This window comes from Hemibagrus wyckioides, linkage group LG09 (assembly GCF_019097595.1).
Source record: "Hemibagrus wyckioides isolate EC202008001 linkage group LG09, SWU_Hwy_1.0, whole genome shotgun sequence".
Lineage (NCBI taxonomy): Eukaryota > Metazoa > Chordata > Actinopteri > Siluriformes > Bagridae > Hemibagrus > Hemibagrus wyckioides.
In genome coordinates, this window is record NC_080718.1 from 9,853,550 (window position 1) to 9,872,470 (window position 18,921).

General features: G+C 37.7%; 1 protein-coding gene across 2 annotated transcripts in view; it reads left to right on the plus strand.

Annotated features, from left to right (window-relative positions):
- Positions 1-18,921, plus strand: part of LOC131358950 (formin-1-like) — an 84,877-nt gene that overhangs the window by 35,345 nt on the left and 30,611 nt on the right. For both annotated transcript variants that reach the window (XM_058398399.1, XM_058398400.1), the window contains 8 exons: positions 1,222-1,363; positions 9,827-9,914; positions 13,281-13,342; positions 13,599-13,687; positions 14,796-14,925; positions 15,127-15,273; positions 17,904-17,963; positions 18,046-18,166. In XM_058398399.1, coding sequence (XP_058254382.1) covers positions 1,222-1,363; positions 9,827-9,914; positions 13,281-13,342; positions 13,599-13,687; positions 14,796-14,925; positions 15,127-15,273; positions 17,904-17,963; positions 18,046-18,166 — 839 coding nt within the window. The remainder of the gene's footprint in view (positions 1-1,221; positions 1,364-9,826; positions 9,915-13,280; positions 13,343-13,598; positions 13,688-14,795; positions 14,926-15,126; positions 15,274-17,903; positions 17,964-18,045; positions 18,167-18,921) is intronic.

Consider the following 18,921-nt stretch of genomic DNA (forward strand, 5'->3'; position numbering starts at 1 on the left):
ATTAATACATTTTTTTCCAGTTCCCTTCAGTTAAAACTTTTAGACACAGGGCCTGAAATTTTTAGTGTATTACCAGAGAGAGAGAGAGAGAGAGAGAGAGAGAGAGAGAGAGAGAGAGAGAGAGAAGGCAGCCTGGTGAAAGAATAACAGTTATTACTGTTAAAAGAGACTAATTTAGCTCTTGGTTGTTACAAGTATATTAAATGTAACTATAGATGACAGGCCAATACATTCAGAAAATGAAATATTATTATTGTTAACAAATTGTAGTAAAAATGAAACACACATTGTTATGGTTACAACTTCACTGTGGCATCACACTACAATGTTGTTGATTATTTTTCTAGAGCAGAACTTCCCATTGCATTTTATTTGTTACATAACTTCAGGTATAACTGTTTTATAGTGTATTGGATGAATTTGTGCAAATATCTGTTGTGGAATTCTGGACATTTGCATGAACCCGCATTCTTTAGACAAATGATAACAAATGATCTATCCTAAAGAATCAGTTCCATTAAACTGTCCTATATGCAAGAAGATTTATGCCTTACTAAACCCCCTCTGGCTTTTCCTCAGTCAAGAACAGTTTATGTGAGCAGATGGAGAGGAGATGTTGTATTATCTGAGGTTTTGAAAAATTTCCCCTCCTTTCAGAAGGACAGAGTGAAAAGGAAGGTAGCAGTGAGGAGTCAGTGAGGGCACCGTTAGTCTCCCCCCTGCTCCTGACCAGGCAGCCTGTTTGTATTAACCATGTTACTGAGCAACAGGCAAAATCAAATACCTCTCATCCTTAATGACGCAGTCACTTTGGAGAAGACAGTGGTTCTCTGCAGGCAAATGCAGTGCTTATGGAAGAACACTTGAAACGTTAAGTTTCTTTGACACACGTGGGACAAATTTGTTTTGTTTTGTTTTTTGTTTTTTTGTCCTTTCTGTGAAACTCTCTGAGCTTTGCTTTTTTATACTCACTTTTAGCAAAAACATTTCTCCTCATCTCAAAAAGTTTAAATAAACTTTGGATGGAGGTTTTAAGCAAAAGAAAAGCATTGTTTACAGCAGGGAGAGAACAGCTTGCCTTGGTATTTCTAGTGGTGCCTAATCTGCTCTTTATAATCCTCCCTTTCTCTGTCACAAACTGTTGCTCTAATGGCGTCTGAAATATTACATATCTCTACATGCTTTTCCTACAGTCATATGGCTGGTGTATCTCTTTTCCAGTAATAACACACTGTGGGATTCTCTTGAAGAGCCAGATATCGTTGACACAAGCGAGTTTGAAGAGCTTTTCTCCAAAGCCACACTGCAGCCAAAGAAGAAACCTCTTTCCGACACATATGAGGAGAAGCCCAAAGCCAAAAAGGTATGTCTCTTCCTCCCACTCCTTCTCCTTCACCCCCTCCTGCTCTATGTGTTTGCACCAAATTAAGAGGTTAAGGTCTCCATTTTCATCATGACCAGTCTAATGACCAGTCATCGATCATGGTATATTTGCTGGACCTTAACTGAATTGGACACACTGGCATTAGCTGTGTAGTTATTTATTCCATAGAATTACTAAAATAATAATGGAGTGCTTTATTGCTACCACTAGAGGGTATTTGAGGCACACATCAAATCATATTTCTGCACCACTGGGTTATTGATAATGCTCCTTGGTGCCCGACACGGCTGACGCGGCTTTTTGGCTTTTTCGGTCACGTACTATTTATTTGCTGCACAGTATGTTTTAATGTACAGTTTAATGTGTAATGCACACCGACACCAAACAAAAAACAATTTCTATAAGCACATAAAGTGTCTGTGATTCTGACTTTGAATTAGGGTCACTGACGAGCATGCCCATTATACAGTTTTATTTGTTTAGCGCTTTTAACAGTGGACATTGGCACAAATTTCAATTTCAGTTTATTTGTACAGCGCTTTTTACAGCGCTTTTTACTGGACATTGTCTCAGCAGCTTTACAGAAGTAGAGACCCAGAGAAGGAACAAAAAAACAATTTCATGGCCATTGCCCACTAATATATAAAGTAATAAACTTTTAATGTGTTGCTTGGATTGTATTTACTGTTTATTTTCACATAGCTCATACCAAGACAAAGTAATATATATATATATATATATTTATTCTTACAGATTACAGAATTACAAGAATAACAGTTTTTTTGGCACTTGCTGTTATAGGAAACAAATCAGCTTCAGGTGGTTACTGCATCCCATCACATATTCATTGATTATTTACCTATAACTGCACACCCTGTTGTGTTTTAGTCCTTGTTTATATGACTGGTCCCATAAACACTCTGTTGTAGGGTTCTACATACAGCCTTCATGGTTCCTCCCTGAGGGACAAACCACAGAAGCATGTAGAGTTTTTGTGATGCTGCAGTGTAACACCAGTGTAGTGGTGTCAAGGCTAAAGGCCAAAGAAATCCCTCTGTTGACACAGTGTTACAGTAGCATGCAAGGTCTTGCAACAAAGATGCCTTAAAAATAATGAAACTAAATGTTTTACATTAAAAAACATTATAGTTTTAAACAGCAACAAATGAAACAAAGTCAGTATTTGGTATGATCATCCTTTGCTTAAAAATGTAGTCTTGGGTACAGCTGTTTTATTAGGAAATGAGCTGGTAGACTTCTACCGAGTATCTTGCAGAACCAGCCACAGTTCTTTTGTGAATTTAGAATTTTAGAATATTGTTCTAAAATGAAAGAAATAGGGTGCCTAAACTTTTGCACAGATGTGTAAGTTCAACCAGTAACACATCATTATACAAGCATTATATTTTCTCCCTGGATATGTTTATATGTAGGTAAATTGGAATGTAAACGTGTAATATTATGTAAAAGGAAATATTTCCTTTAGTTTACAGTATTATCATTTCTGTCCCAATCAACAATCCTCTTCAAAGTTTGTAAAGGTTTGAACTGGTTAACTTTTCTAAACCTATATACTTGCTGTAGGGAAGGATGTTCCATTCAGAACACAAGGATGTTCCATTCAGCAAGTCAGCACTTTGCCTGGCGTCCAGACAGCTCCACTGGCCCTGTCTAGTCCTGTCTAGTCCTGCTTTAGATCCATACACACTCCTTCTGATCAATCAGTTAGGGCACCAAGTCACCGATGTGTGCACGTCTGGTCACTCTGTCCTCAGAGGTGGCCTCAATTAAAGTGAGTGCAGACAGACAGAGGTTTTGCCAGCTCTCTGTTGCCTACAGTCTCCACAAACTGCAAGGCTAGCACTTCATTACTCATCGCTATTTTTTTTTTTTCGTTTAAAAATACTGTTCTAACCTGTTACACTTTTCACAACAATCTTTCTAAATATGTCAGGTTCAAGTCATTTACAAAAATATTACTTATTTGCTTTATGTAAAACGATGAAACCTTAACTTTATTGTCACAAATTCATTATAGCACAGTGAAATTCTTTTCTTATCCCAGCTTCAGTCAGAGCGCAGGGTCAGCCATGATGCAGTGCCCCTGGAGAGAGTTAAGGGCCTTGCTATAGGCTCCGGTAGTGCTGGGGTTTGAACCCCAACCTTCTCATCAACAACCCAGAGCCTTAAACACTTCAGCTACTCCTGATCCTTCTGTATATAACACACTATACTGGATATAAAACATAAATCTATACCATATTTACTATAAATCAATTTCAAAATCAGGCAGACTCTGTGATATTCAGAGGAGCTTGCAATTTTTAAAAATGACTGCAGATTTTCTGCAGATTTGGGCTGAGACGTGACATCACAACACATATTCAGACAAATTCACGTTTTATTCAGTCAGTTCATGTGCATTAAGCATGAGTACAGCTACCACAGAAAGTAATTATGTGTGCCTTTAATGGAGTTTAAAAATGAATCCTGTGCTTGCAATTTCATTGATTTAAAACTTTGCAAGTTGCATCACAAATTTGGAAAAAAGCTGCAGCAGCATCAAGCATTTTTAGCCACAACAATCAGAAAAACAGAGAAATCCTGAAAGGACTGATAAATACCATATATACATACAGTATATCATATACTCAAATTTGTGAGCATCACTGTTGGAAATGATCATGAAGTCAGATGTAGTATAATTAAAAACATTACTCACACATAGGATGTGTGACCTTTACTGTTTTGAATTGAACGTTCTCCTACCTAATGTTCAGTTTGGTTGGAGAACCAAGGGTTCTGTTAGCATATACAGATATACAACATTCTGTTCTTCTCTGGCTTCAATGTTCTTGGCTTTGTATCTCTTTTGCTCTCCTGTATATATTAACAACCCCTCTGGGAATAACAAGTGGAAAATATGATATGAATGAAAGAAAGCCAGGAGTCCCAATGAACATAACAGGAGTATGTGAGGAAGAAAAAAATCTTGAGCTTCATTGTTTAAAATTTAAAGTTGATTGGGTGAAATTGGCCGAGACGACTCGTACAAGCAGAAATAATGAATGACAAGTGGTTGTTGGATAGCATGCATACAGAGGTATGTGCAAGAACAAAATATGGAGTGTAGTAAGTAAGGACTGTTATTATGCTTTAACATTGTGTCAGGTAAAAGTGACAGATGAATATTGGCGCGGATGTTCTTGGCAAGGCGCTACAATTTCCAAAAGGTCGGCTAAACAAAAGTAGCACGTTTACATCTCCATCTTCTTTTTATTTTCAATTGTATATACTTCTAGGTATAAATAGTTTTTCTGCGTCACCCTTCCAAGAAATGATGGTCACCGGAAAAACAAAAGATTTCGCAGTGGAGAAATTTCAGAAGGAGGGGTGGCTGATTCAGACAGTCAGACGTGGCCTCTTGTCAGTTTCTTACACTGACCATCCTTACACTGCATTATAGGGGGAAAAAGCCAATAGCAGATAGCAGTCAGGTGCATCAGGATTGGATCAATGGGGTCTGAGGAACAATGTAGGGGGCTGCAGTTGGATTGTGTGCGCTGGCATCCTCTTTCTCAAATACCTAGCAGGGAGTGATGACAGTGTCTGTGTGCATTACCGGCTTTCAAATGTTGCCAGATTGCTCCCATATCTTTTGCCTCAAGACTGATGTTCTTTTTTTTTAATTGTATATATTATGAAGATTGGGTTTGTCTATAGGATATTTTTTCATCTACAGTCCAGACAACAATGCAAATATTAAATTCGCCCTCAAAACTGTCAAAAGAACCTCATCTGTCTACACAACTAAATAAGTTAGTTTTGTAAGGGGTGGGAGGTGGGTGGGGGGTTAATTTGTTTCATGTGTCCTGTTAAACAGTGCATATTCTTGAGGCCTTCTCTCTTTCTCTTGATTATCATATGAAAGAAGAGGAGATGACATGAAGTGAAGGAAGTCTCTGTCATCTCAACCCACTGGACCCAACCTAATTGCAGGCATCTGGCTTCACTTGTGATGAAGGGATGAACACAGCCTTTGATGAGGCTTAAAACCTTGTTTTAGCACATTTTTCTTGCCCTGCTCAGTACTGTTAAAAATAATAACGCATTATGCATTGTCAAAGACAAATGTGTCCTAACATCTCTGTTGTCCTAATACAGAGCTATAATACATAGCCTAACGTATAAACATCACACAACAGTTCTAGTCACCAGATGAATCACATTTAATACGCCGTTTGTATAATGATAATAGCGGTCAAACAAACAGACGTTTTAATTGGTTCTGACTCAGAAGTTCTGTGATGATTTATGGGCACTATCACCTCCTGTTTACTAAGCAGTTATTTTAGGGTAAGGTTTGACGCCTGAGAGTGGGATCAGGAGATGCAGTATGTGGTTCTGGGTCAAGATGCTCCTTGGCAGAACATTTTGGTAATTTGGTGTGTTTGTGTGAAGAATTTTGGCTTCAATATTTGCTAAATGGTGTTGATGTTGGTGTTGCGAAAGTCAGTGAAACACCATTAGTAACACTCACACTGTAAAAAAATGATCTAAATAAGTGTTTTAAAGGTCAGACATCTTAAGAATAATCTTCAAGCGTCAAGGTTTAAGGGTCTTTATTTGTTAAATACATATTATCTATGAGATGTAATGTAGTGAAAAAGTTTTTTTGTTAGTCCCACAGTGCAACAACGAACATAAACAATGACTAAATAAGGCCATACACACATCACATTGAATATGATATAACAAAATATAGTACACTGTAATGTAATGTAAATAAAATAGAATGTTACAGTGTATACAATGTAAACAGAAACTATTCTGTGAGTAAAAATATTTCTTATAGTGCAGATTGTTTGGTGTATGTGTATCTGTGCGTGAGGTAGGAATGTGCAGTGTCCTTGTGCAGTAGTCGTATTGAGTCCCTCCTTGTTGTTGGTCCGCATGATCCAGTAGCTTTTCTACAATGGGAGCGCTGAGAATTATCTGTTTTCTGGGTGGTGAATGTCTCAGATCTTCCATTCCAGCTGACAAACCATACATGCAGCCATTTTCTGTTTCATCAATTAAACACATGGTTGATTGAATATTTCAATATGAGTACATTGTTTCAGCAAGTTTGAAATATATTTTTTTTAATCCTGGTAGGCAGTAAAGGCCAAGAGGAGGCTTGTTATAGAAAGAGAAATTGCTTTTGGGTAAAAAAAAATAAAATAAAATAAAATAAATAAAAGCTAACATTGTTTTTGTTGTTATCGAGCTCTGGTCAGCATCATTGTCCGATCTCCTGGTGTTGGCACACTCTTGTGCAGACCCCTACTGCAACACGATCAGCCTATAATAAAATACACTTCATTTTTATCCACACACAGGTGAAACCACACATTTTGTTGCCCACTTGTTCTCTGCACCTCTTCTTTCCATTCAACAGTGCAAAGTGTGTGGTGTTCTTGGTAAGCAGTGGTTAGCACCTACCAAAAGTAGCCCAAGGAAGTACAACCCTTTTGGGTAAGGTATTTCCAAATGGCTCTCCAAATAGCTCTTACAAATCTCTTTCAGCAGTATAATGGGCCCTGCCACACTGCAAAAAATGGTTCAGGAATGGTTTACAGAACATGGCAAAGAGTTCAAGGTGTTGACTTGGCTTCCAATTTCCAATTAATCAAGTGTGGGATATGCTGGACGAAAAAGTCCAGTCCATGGAGGCTCCACATAATTTTAGGCATAATGTTACGGTTGATCTGTGTACCTTTACATGTTCAGAAAATGAGGTTTCTCCACAGGGTTGCAGGCCTTCTCATGGTGATAGGGTAAGGATTTCAGCAGTCTGAGAAAACTTTGGCATTTTCTGCTCCCTCCAGCTGTGAATTGAGAGGAATTTGAAGTGGATGTGGTTTTTGCATTTCACAGCGATGCTCCTAGACTGGCTGTGGGTAAAACTGTATCAGGCATGTTCCACTGGATGGAGACCCAGGAGAAATTGAAATTTGCTTGGGAATGTCTGAGGATCACACAAGAGGAGCTGATATCTGTGACTGGGGATAGAGCCGTAGTGTCTAGGTTTACCTTCTCAGCCTGTTGCCATCGGTTCCCAGGAGAGAGAGGTTTTTACTTTCCAGTAGGAGTGAGCAAGCAGTCAGATGTCAAATTCCTGGAACAAAGAAAGACTATGTTTATCAACAAGAACATTTATCTTTAGTAATTGCCTGGTCAGAGACAGAGTTGTTTAAAATAGCCTATTAGTTTGTGTATATTGGTTCCAATTTTTGGAAATTGAAGCTAACATTGATAAAGAATACTGGAGTTTAGTACAAAAAATGTGAGTAAGCAGGGTTTAAAAAACAAACAAAAAAAAGTAGAGGTTGAGGAACTACCTCTACTGAGATTCCCAGGGCCATAGAGGTAAGAAAAATAAACTCTGGTCAAGGCTATCCACACTTCAGAATTAAATCTGAATACTGATAATATCTTGTTTCATGACTACAATATTTTCTAACAAACTAGTTTAAGCTAATTAGGCATTCTCAGCCTGTTACCACTGCAACCCCCATCAGGAAAAGTAATGACTAAATGGTTGAATTTATTAATAAAAAATTAGTAGTGTCTCATAGTGTAAGTTTAATAACTGATAAGTGATTGTTTTTCTTTATGCACTCAGCAACCCAATTTCACAGGCAGTTATTTGATTGAACATAGTTGCTTGTTTTTTGCTATAGAATTTGTTTGTTTCCTGACTAGACATAATATTCAAGCTATGCTAGTTTGCCACAAAGCTTAAAGCTTCCGTTAGCTCTGCTAAGCACTAGCCCCACTCTGTCATAGTACATGGCATGATTTATAAGACTGGTTAGTTTTAACACGTTAGTTCATTAGAGGTGTTAAGAGAGGTACTGCTGCTCTTGCAGTGTCTGTGGGAGGGGAGGCCAGGGGAGATCCCCCGGTGACATTAATAATGAATGCAGTAGCAGCATGCCCACTTTGCTGGCTGTAATGCAATACTCACTTTAAAGACCCCTCTTGCTGATTCCCACTGAACGCCTTGGTAGCTCGGTGCCTGCAAGAGTGCTCAACTGCTACCTAATGAATAAGTCTGAGACATTAACTTTTAAAGTAGGGCTTTAACTTGCCAAAAACTGTTTTGTCCTTTATGGGGATATTCACTCATATGTAATTGTGACCATGTGTAGGGACAAATAAAAATCTTGTAAATTTATAGTTTGTTATAAAATCTCTTAGCCTGCTTGTCCAGAGCTGAAAGATGTCCTTTTATGGTTCTTCTGGTTTTTCAACTGCATCCTAACTGTGACAATATCAAAATGAAAGAAGTTTTCTACTGTTATATTAATGTGGCTATACAGTATGTAAGCTTCAAATCTGATAAGATTAAATAATAAGACTTATCATTTGAATCTGGTAAGACTAGAGGTGTTCATCAAACTGGGATCCCAGCGAAAATGTACTTTGAGTGAGATGTTTTTATTTTCCTGAAGGAGTAAGCAAGCAGTCAGATGTGAAGCTCCTGGGACATGGAAAGACCATGTTTATTAAAAGGAACATTTATCTCTAGTAACTGCCTGGTGAGGGACAGAGGCTTAAATTAACTTAAACTAGTTTGTTAGAGATTACTACAGTCAATTACAAAAAATAATGTGTAAGCAGAATTTAAAAGAAATTGTGTTCATCTCCATTTGAGATCAGTTATGATCTAGCTGAGGTTGAGGAACTATCAGAGTCAGAATTCATAGTTTCACAGTGTTTCCAGAGGCATAGTGGTAATTTTCATTAAAAAGCCTCACATCAAGACCATTCCCACTTTAGATTTTATTCTGATCATGTGTTATATATACACATTAGCAATTATAGCATCTGTTAGATATAGAGTGACTTAGATTCATCTCATTTATACAACTGAGCAGATGATGGTTAAGGGCCTTGCTCAAGGTGCCAGCAGAGGGCACCTCCTGGGATGGGAGTTTAATCTCTGCCTTCACCCTGTGTATGTGCAGGGTTTGTATGTTCTCCCCATCGTTCAGAGGTTTTCTTCCAGATACTTCCAGATATCCTCCAGATATTTCCTCCCCCAGTCCCTAGACATGTGCTGTGGGCTGGCATTTCTAAATTGTGTGTGTGTGTGTGTGTCCTGAGATGGGTTGGCATCCTGTCCAGGATGTCTCCTGCCTTGAGCCCTGTGTCCCAATATCAATAAAACTTAAAAAAATATTGGATTAACATGAATTATTAATGGCCATAAAGATGTCTGTGCCTATATGTTCTTTATGTTTATATCCCACAATATAACTATTTAAACACAAATTGTTAATCTGTTTTAATGTTTATGTTTATCCATAAAACAATGTTTATGTTTATCCAATAAACATAATCAGTCTGTTTATTCCTTCCTGACTTTTGGTCATTTATTTGCATTCCTTTCAGATAATCAAGTTATTAGATGGGAAACGTTCTCAAGCTGTGGGGATCCTAATATCCAGCCTTCATCTGGAGATGAAGGACATTCAGCAAGGTGAGAACAGCACCCCTCCACACAACCCGTCTAACCATTTCCTGTCTTTCGCTTCCCGCTCTTTTAATTGGACAGCAATTCACTTAAATCATTCGTTGCAGACTTGATAACTCGCAGATGGGTCAATTATTATTATTAGCAGGGGGAATATGTGAGCAATGAGCAACTGTAATTGTCCCCATTTTTCACTGACGTCTTTTGATTTACTTCCAGTCAGGCTTTTTTTTTTATGAAATTCCTACATCTGCAGTGAGTGTTGGTGTCATTTAAGGAAATGTGTGTGTTTGTGTGTGTCTGGAGATTTGGTGAGTAAGCGAACATGTAGTGCAGGAATGTCTGCTTTGTGGGGAAAAGAGACTTGGGAGACTTTTTTCCCCATTTGGGAAATGGACAGAGGGAGTATGTGTGTAGGTGAAGGACAGAAAGAAAAAAGAGAGATACAGAAAGTGAGAGGACAGAAAGTTAGAGCCTGGCTGTCTGTTGGGAGGGTGATCTGGTTATTTTAGCTGGTGACACTCTCTATAGCTCTAATGGGAGTGAGGCAGTAATAATCTGAGTGTGTATAAATCCACCATCACTGAACACACACACATACAGAATTAGCCACACACACTTGGGTCCACATGACATTTTAGGTCAGGAAGCATTTCTCTCTCTCTCTCTCTCTCTCTCTCTCTCTCTCTCTCTCAGCATGACCCCTTAATTTGAGGTTTGGGAGAAATATAGAGTTGGAGTGTCACAGTAAGGGAAAGACTTCTGTTAGGAAGAAGTTATCGGCTTCTCAGCTCAACAAATTAAACTGACATGGTCGGTATTTGTTACATACACAGGTAACAGGCATGGGAATTTGTAAAAAGGAAAAGACTTTCATAAGCTTGCATTCACAACTTCAGTGACCGCTACTGATCTTGGACCTCCCATACACAAACCCTCGCGCACACACCGGCCCCTCACTCAAGGTGGCAGTAGTTGATGGCCTTTGATCTACAGGTGTGAAGAAATTTCCAGAACATGTCATCCCCCCTACCCCTACACCCTACACACACAGCAGTCATCATTGTGTGACTGATCAAACACTCTACATGATAAAAACCTGATCCACATCTGCTGTGCATGTTGTCAGTGAAATTACAAAGCTCAGCATACGAAAGCAGATAGCTGCAGTGTTATTTGGAAGATACGTGTGTCTGTGTAAGGAAGCCATAAAGTTTGTCAGCCTGTTAAAGCATTGTTCTTCTCTTCTCTTCTCTTCTCTTCTCTTCTCTTCTCTTCTCTTCTCTTCTCTTCTCTTCTCTTCTCTTCTCTTCTCTTCTCTTCTCTTCTCTTCTCTTCTCTTCTCTTCTCTAGCAATATAGATCATTACAGAACTGTGGTAGTTCTGCATGTGTGGGTCTTGAGGTTAAGCAATTACAGGCTTTTGGCCATGACCCATGGCCTAGAGGCTTAGTCCCCTATGCTTACGTGCTTGTGTGTGTGATGTGTGTGTGTGTGTGAGTGAGTGAGTGTAAAACCATAAGAGAGACTATTAACTATTACCACAGTCATTAGCATGCCTTGCATCTCCCAGCTTGCACTGCATAATGAAGCACATTACACTTTCTCATACAGTAAGACACAGATTAAAATTCTGAAAATGATATCCTATTTGTTTCTGTACCCATAAGTCCAGACCAACTTAATTCACCAAAGCACATCCCTGTCTGGAAAAAAAAGCAAAATAATGACTGAAACAATTATTGAAATAGATAAGATGGGAATGCATTAAAAATTTGCACTAAAAAAATATTTAAAAATATGGTTATTGGTGGTTATGGTTATTTCCATATAAAAAGTGAGAACCAAGGAAAAATACATTAACATTTTTAAGTTGAGCACAAGTGAGCTTTAAGTTTCTCTCATAACTCATAATGCATAAATCTATAAAATGAATATATATTCCGTATATCCAAAAAATTCAATGTCTTAAGATTAAAAAAAGTGGTTGGAGGATTGATAGTATTATAAAAGTAATTATTTACAGTGGTGTTACTTCTCACTGCTGCTGAGGATGACTCCACATGGACAGCATAAAGACACATGAGGTTTCTGTGCGTAGTGTCTGTGCATAGTATCGCTTGGAAATGACTCTGGATTGCAGGTCCCACAGACAGTTTTACACTTTTACAAGTCTCAGTCGATAATTTCAACAAAATAGACTTTATGTTAAAACTAGAATGAATGTCCTTTTTACATTATTATACTGTTTGACCAATCAGATATATTATTGTCACTCAGATGGGTTCTCTTTTGAATCTGGTTCTTCTTAAGGTTTCTTCCTCAAATCATCTCCTCTGTCACCATCACCTCTAGCCTGCTCATTAGGCATAAACTGTTATATTAGTAAATGTAAAATTCAAAATCTATGTCTGTAATGCTTTTTTGTGTACCCAGTAATGAACTAAATTAAAAAGGTAGGGGACTTATACTTTTTAAAGTTACTTATTTCTTACTTATACATATTAAAGCAGTTGTACTCTGTTGTACATGTTCTCTTAAAATAAAATATAATACATTTACCCATTTATTATGCATCTGGCCCCTTTCAGTTGTATAAATATTTGGTAATATATTCGAGTATATGTGTGTCTCCTTCTTCATTGGTATTGTAAAGTAAGCGTGGATTTGTGATTGCAAGAGCAGACTTGATTTGCAAATTGGAAATGGAGCAGTGAAGCACAAACCAAAATAACACACAGACTATGAGCAAGGCTAGGGACAGTGAAGCACCAAAAAAGGCACAACATCAACTTGACAGTGATATACTGAAACACAGGAACTTAAACAAAACATAAAACAGGTGATTGGATCATGTGACATGCTGGGTCATATAAGAGTAATGTAGTCTAGTGCCAGTTTCAGCATAACCATGAAATGCAGGTGAATTGCAGCCATTTTTATGATTGAGTAAACAGTAAGACAATAATAAATAGTGTTTTGACTGTACCTTGGAGGCAGGTAGTGTTGAGACTCTCATTAGCAGGGTCTATAATTTGATTCAGAGCTTAAGTTTTATTGTGGTGGCTAGTTATTGAGTAATTGATTTTTTCAGTGTATCAGCATAAAGCCATTGTAAAAACGAAAATTATAAAGCATATCACTATAATAGCTGTTCATGTTACACAGTGTCCATATGCTTATTCTCTTCATTAGTAGTTACTTTATTTTATGATGCTGTTAGATAAATCCAGGATAAACCAGGCTCCTGAAGTCCTGTAGATGTTCAGAGATGTCAGAAGATGATACACATGCATTCTAACCAACAATTAATTCTCACTAATCTAGTCAGTCTGCAAAAGTTTGTTCTAATAAACTGCTTTACTTTTGCAGCTGTTCTTACTGTGGACAACTCTATAGTGGATCTGGAGACGATGGAGGCTTTATATGAAAACGTGAGTAATTTCACAGGAAGCCTGGAGAGTTTTGGGCTGTTTTGTTTATTCAGTCTTAAGATTTCATTTTTATATTTTAGTTTATGTCAATATGACACGTAATATTATAACATATTGTTTCAATATTGTGTTGGAGTAAGATATTGATTGATTTAACATTCATTTCTTTTTTCTGCAACCTGGATTTGATTACTATTAGCTTTTGACTAGTGCTTGTGTTGTGTTGTGCCAGTAATTGCAATGGATTTGATTACAGAGGGCTCAGAATGATGAACTGGAGAAGATCAAAAAACATTTTGAGAACTCCAAAGAGGATGAAGTCAAACTTTTGGATAAGCCTGAGCAGTATGTCTATTTTAAGTGTTTTTTAATGAATATTGTTTAAAGTAATTCTCCATGTTTATTGGTGTGAAGCAAAATATTATACAAACATCATTATACAGTCCCTCCAGGGTTTTTTTTTTGTGATTGTTGTGGCTAAAAACAAGTGTTTCATTTCATGTGCTGTGGCTTATTTACAATGCAGCTAGGGTGTTTTTTGTGCTTGATTTTGGGGAAAACTATGATTTGGTGAACTTGCAAGCACAGATTCTTTTTTGCTGCCACTGAAGACACATATGTAATTTTTTTCTTTGACAGCTACACTCATGTTTAATGTATATGAATGGAAGAGAGCTCTGGCTGAATGTGTGTTGTGGTGATGTCATACATGGATCTTGGCCAAAATCTGCGTTTATTTTGAAAAATTACAAGCGCCCGTGAATATCGCAGAGATTGCATGATTTAAGGTTCATTTCTGCAATCACAATCACAATATCCTGGAAGAACTGAATATAAGACAATAAAGATTTAAGAAACTCTTAAAGCTGGTTTTGTGGCATTAGGTATTGTTCATTGCACATCACACCTTGTAAAGATATTTTAAAAGAATGTTAAATAATTTAGTTATATATTGGTTATAGGAATATTTGACACATTATGGTGCATGTACATCTTCATGTGAAAAGATTTAAAGGTTTTTTGACTTTTGAACAAGATTGAAAATCAATGGTCAGCAGGAGTATGGAGCATGATTCAACCTTCCTCCAACTGCAAGCTGTTTTCAGGAGAATGATTCAGGAGTGTACTTGAATCCAGCAATGTGTTATTTAAATTGAAAATGTGTCTATGACGCTCATAGCATTGGGTTCTTAAGTAAATCACACTTAATAGCTCTTAGTTGCATCCAGATTTTCCAGTTTGTGTTGAAAACCAGGTCTTCCATGACATCTCTAGTTTGCATGCAAATGGAAAAAAATAACTATTATCATTATTATATATATTCTATATATGCTGGTTTATATATATATATATATATATATATATATATATATATATATATATATATATATATATATATATATATATATATAAATATATATAATTTATTTATTTATTTATTTTTTTTGTGAAGATTCCTTTATGAACTGGCTCAGATTCCAGATTTTGCCGGCCGGGTTCACTGCATCATATTCCAGTCAATGTTTCTGGACTCCATAGCATCCATCCATGGTAAAGTGGAGATCATCTCCAGAGTGAGTAAGGTAAGTCCAAGCAGTGCTACCAGACCATTTTAATGCTGAGCCAAGAATTATGGTTTAATGTAATGCTTATAATTTGACACTAACTATCCCTTTTTCGGAACAGGCTAGCTTTTTATGATTTGCATTATAGTGAAGTACCTGTGGTGTGTGTGTGTGTGTGTGTGTGTGTGTGTGTGTGTGTGTGTGTGTGTGACCCCACAGGGTCTGTTGGAAAGCAACAGTATAAAAGACGTGATAGGTCTTATCCTGGCCTTCGGGAACTACATGAATGGTGGGAACAGGACCAGAGGGCAAGCTGACGGCTTTGGTTTAGAAATTCTTCCTAAGTTGAAGGATGTCAAGAGCAGGGTATTTCAGCACAACCACACAATCATATAAAGATATATATAGAGCGATTATACATAATTATATAGCTGATATTATATTGAGGCCGCTCTTTATCAAGGCTTATGATACCATGTACTTATGTTTAGGGCCTTCTTCACTGTAAACTCGGGAAATAACAAATCCAAAGAGAAAATAACAAATTGGGAAAACAAAATAACAAATCCAAAGACAAAATAACAAATTAGAAAACAAAATAACAATTAGAAAACAAAACAACAAATTAGAAAACACAATAACAAATCAGAAAACAAAATAAATTAGAAAACAAACTAACAAATTAGAAAACAAACTAACAAATTAGAAAACAAAATAACAAATCAGAAAACAAAATAAATCCAAAAACACAACGACAATTGAGTTGTCAATTGACAATTGAGACAATGGAGTTCTTACCACTGATTAGACGAGACATCTGTCACTCAAGATATACATGAAGTAGGAAATTGTGTATCTAACTTTATTTATTGTACATGTCTGGGGTTCTGTGTTCACTTTAAATCATTTTTAGATACTGCAACTTTAAATCTTTTAAAGAAAATAACAAACATATGTATTTATATTTATAAAAAAGTGGAATTCATTCAAGGCTACTTTGAGGATGGACATTCATATGCTGTGATATTGGATATACTGATAGCGTATCATGGCATAAAGGTTAGTTTTCTAACTAAAGAATGCAGGTATGTTTCGAAGACCAAACTATTGCAGATTAAAGGATGTAAGGAGCTATATAAGAGCAGAGCTGCATTCATGCCACAGCAAGTTGTATTTCCATGTATCTTGAGTGACGGATGTCTCTTCCAGTCAAAAATTCCATTGGCAAACTATACATACCTTTTCTGTTTTGTCTAAATTGTCGTTGTAGTTTTGGATTTATTTTGTTTTCTGATTTGTTATTTTGTTTACAGATTTGTTTTTGTGTTTTTGGATTTGTTATTTTTTTTATTATTATTTGATATGTTATTTTGTTTTCGGATTTACTATTTTGTTTTGTGAATTTCCCTTTGGGTATGAATTTCCCTTTGGGATGAATAAAGTATCTATCTATCTATCTATCTATCTATCTATCTATCTATCTGTCTGTCTGTCTGTCTGTCTGTCTGTCTGTCTGTCTGTCTATCTATCTATCTATCTATCTATCTATCTATCTATCTATCTATATTGCCAAAAGTATTCGCTCACCCATCCAAATAATCAGAATCAGGTGTTCCAATCACTTCCATGGCCACAGGTGTATAAAATCAAGCACCTAGGCATGCAGACTGTTTTTACAAACATTTGTGAAAGAATGGGTCGCTCTCAGGAGCTTAGTGAATTCCAGCGTGGAACTGTGATAGGATGCCACCTGTGCAACAAATCCAGTCGTGAAATTTCCTCGCTCCTAAATATTCCACAGTCAACTGTCAGCTGTATTATAAGAACGTGGAAGTGTTTGGGAACGACAGCAACTCAGCCATGAAGTGGTAGGCCACGTAAACTGACGGAGCGGGGTCAGCGGATGCTGAGGCGCATAGCGCGAAGAGGTCGCCAACTTTCTGCAGAGTCAATCGCTACAGACCTCCAAAGTTCATGTGGCCTTCAGATTAGCTCAAGAACAGTGCGCAGAGAGCTTCATGGAATGGGTTTCCATGGCCGAGCAACTGCATCCAAGCCATACATCACCAAGTGCAATGCAAAGCGTCGGATGCAGTGGTGTAAAGCACGCCGCCACTGGACTCTAGAGCAGTGGAGACGCGTTCTCTGGAGTGACGAATCGCGCTTCTCCATCTGGCAATCTGATGGACGAGTCTGGGTTTGGCGGTTGCCAGGAGAACGGTACTTGTCTGACTGCATTGTGCCAAGTGTAAAGTTTGGTGGAGGGGGGATTATGGTGTGGGGTTGTTTTTCAGGAGCTGGGCTTGGCCCCTTAGTTCCAGTGAAAGGAACTCTGAATGCTTCAGCATACCAAGACATTTTGGACAATTCCATGCTCCCAACTTTGTGGGAACAGTTTGGAGCTGGCCCCTTCCTCTTCCAACATGACTGTGCACCAGTGCACAAAGCAAGGTCCATAAAGACATGGATGACAGAGTCTGGTGTGGATGAACTTGTCTGGCCTGCACAGACCAGCATTTCATAACCCCTGGGTAAAAAGCTGTGATAATCCTGCTCCTAAATTACCAGTGTGAAACGTTCCTGTACCCGAGGTTAAAAGTGGCATTTAGAATGATGATAACCCGGTGTTAAGTACACTGTGAAAAGCCCTTTTGACTGACAATAATAATATGTAGGTTTTGAAAAATTGTGAAGATTTTTGATGTTTCATCATGCAAGATGTGTGATGTGAATTTCACACTTGTTTGTGGAGTATAAAATAAAGGGAATTGAGGAGAAGTGTTTTATCCACACCACCTCACACCACAACATCCATCAACAGAAAAGCAATCAGTCAATCTTAATGTAAATGTTACAGTTAAATTTTAGAATTTGTCATTTTTAAATGCTTTGGCTGTGGTATAAGCAAGATAACGCTCACAAAAGCTTCATGTCATGAGAACAAAGCAAACATTTTTATGCACAGCTTTCTCTAAACTGTTTATTGTCCTTCCCAGGACAATCGCATCAGTCTGGTGGATTATGTGGTGTTATACTACCTGCGAAACATAGACAAGGTAAGTATTACTGACACGTGCTGAATTGTTTGCTGACGAATTGTTGGGTAGATTGGTGTCTGAACTACGTTATTGGGTGCAGGATGCAGGGACGGATAAGAGTGTTTTCCCACTGCCTGAGCCTCAGGACTTCTTCCTCGCTGCTCAAGTCAAGTTTGACGACCTCTTCAAAGACATGCGGAAGCTAAAGAGGGATCTTACAGGTATGAGACTGAAGTGCTGGAACTTTCTTTAGTGCTCTTTCCAGATGAAAGGCTTTAAAACCTATTGCTGTAATACCATGCCTTAATTTATTACTGCTCTTTTTTTGTTTGTGTTTGTGATGTTAAGGAATATGAATCAGAAATAGGAAGTAGGAGTTCCTGCATATTGCTTAAAAATTTGATAATAAAATGTTTTGGGAGTAAAGCCAGCCTGGGAGATGATGGTGTGTTTGTGTGTGGAGCGAGTGGTTTTTACACTTTGCCGTCTACACAGCAGCTCTATAAGCAGCCAGGAGGTTGAGGGTCACGCTCTCACCAGCCCTCGTGTCTGCGATTATTTAAATCAACCAATAATACAACATATGAAACCAATTAGCTGTGTTCTCTCTCCTCTCTTCTACATTCACAAATCACAGTTAAACAAAAAACCCTGATCCTTACTGACCCTGGGGGGGATACAAAGTTGTCTACAAAAGAGTTGCCTGCTTAGCTTGAAGTGTCTGTCATTCATTTATTAGGAATAAAATAGAAGACTAAGAGACAATAAATACAACATAAGTGCCTTAGCATTTGATCTGGTCTGCAACAAAAGAACTTTAAAACATCTCACCTTCAGGTCCTCAGGGTATTGGCACCAAATTGTCAGAAATTGCAACATTTTGGAAAAGAGAACCTCTGACTTATTTATCTTTTATCCTCACCATGAGCCGACAGGATTAAATATTTATGTGCTGCTATCATAAACCACACTGCAG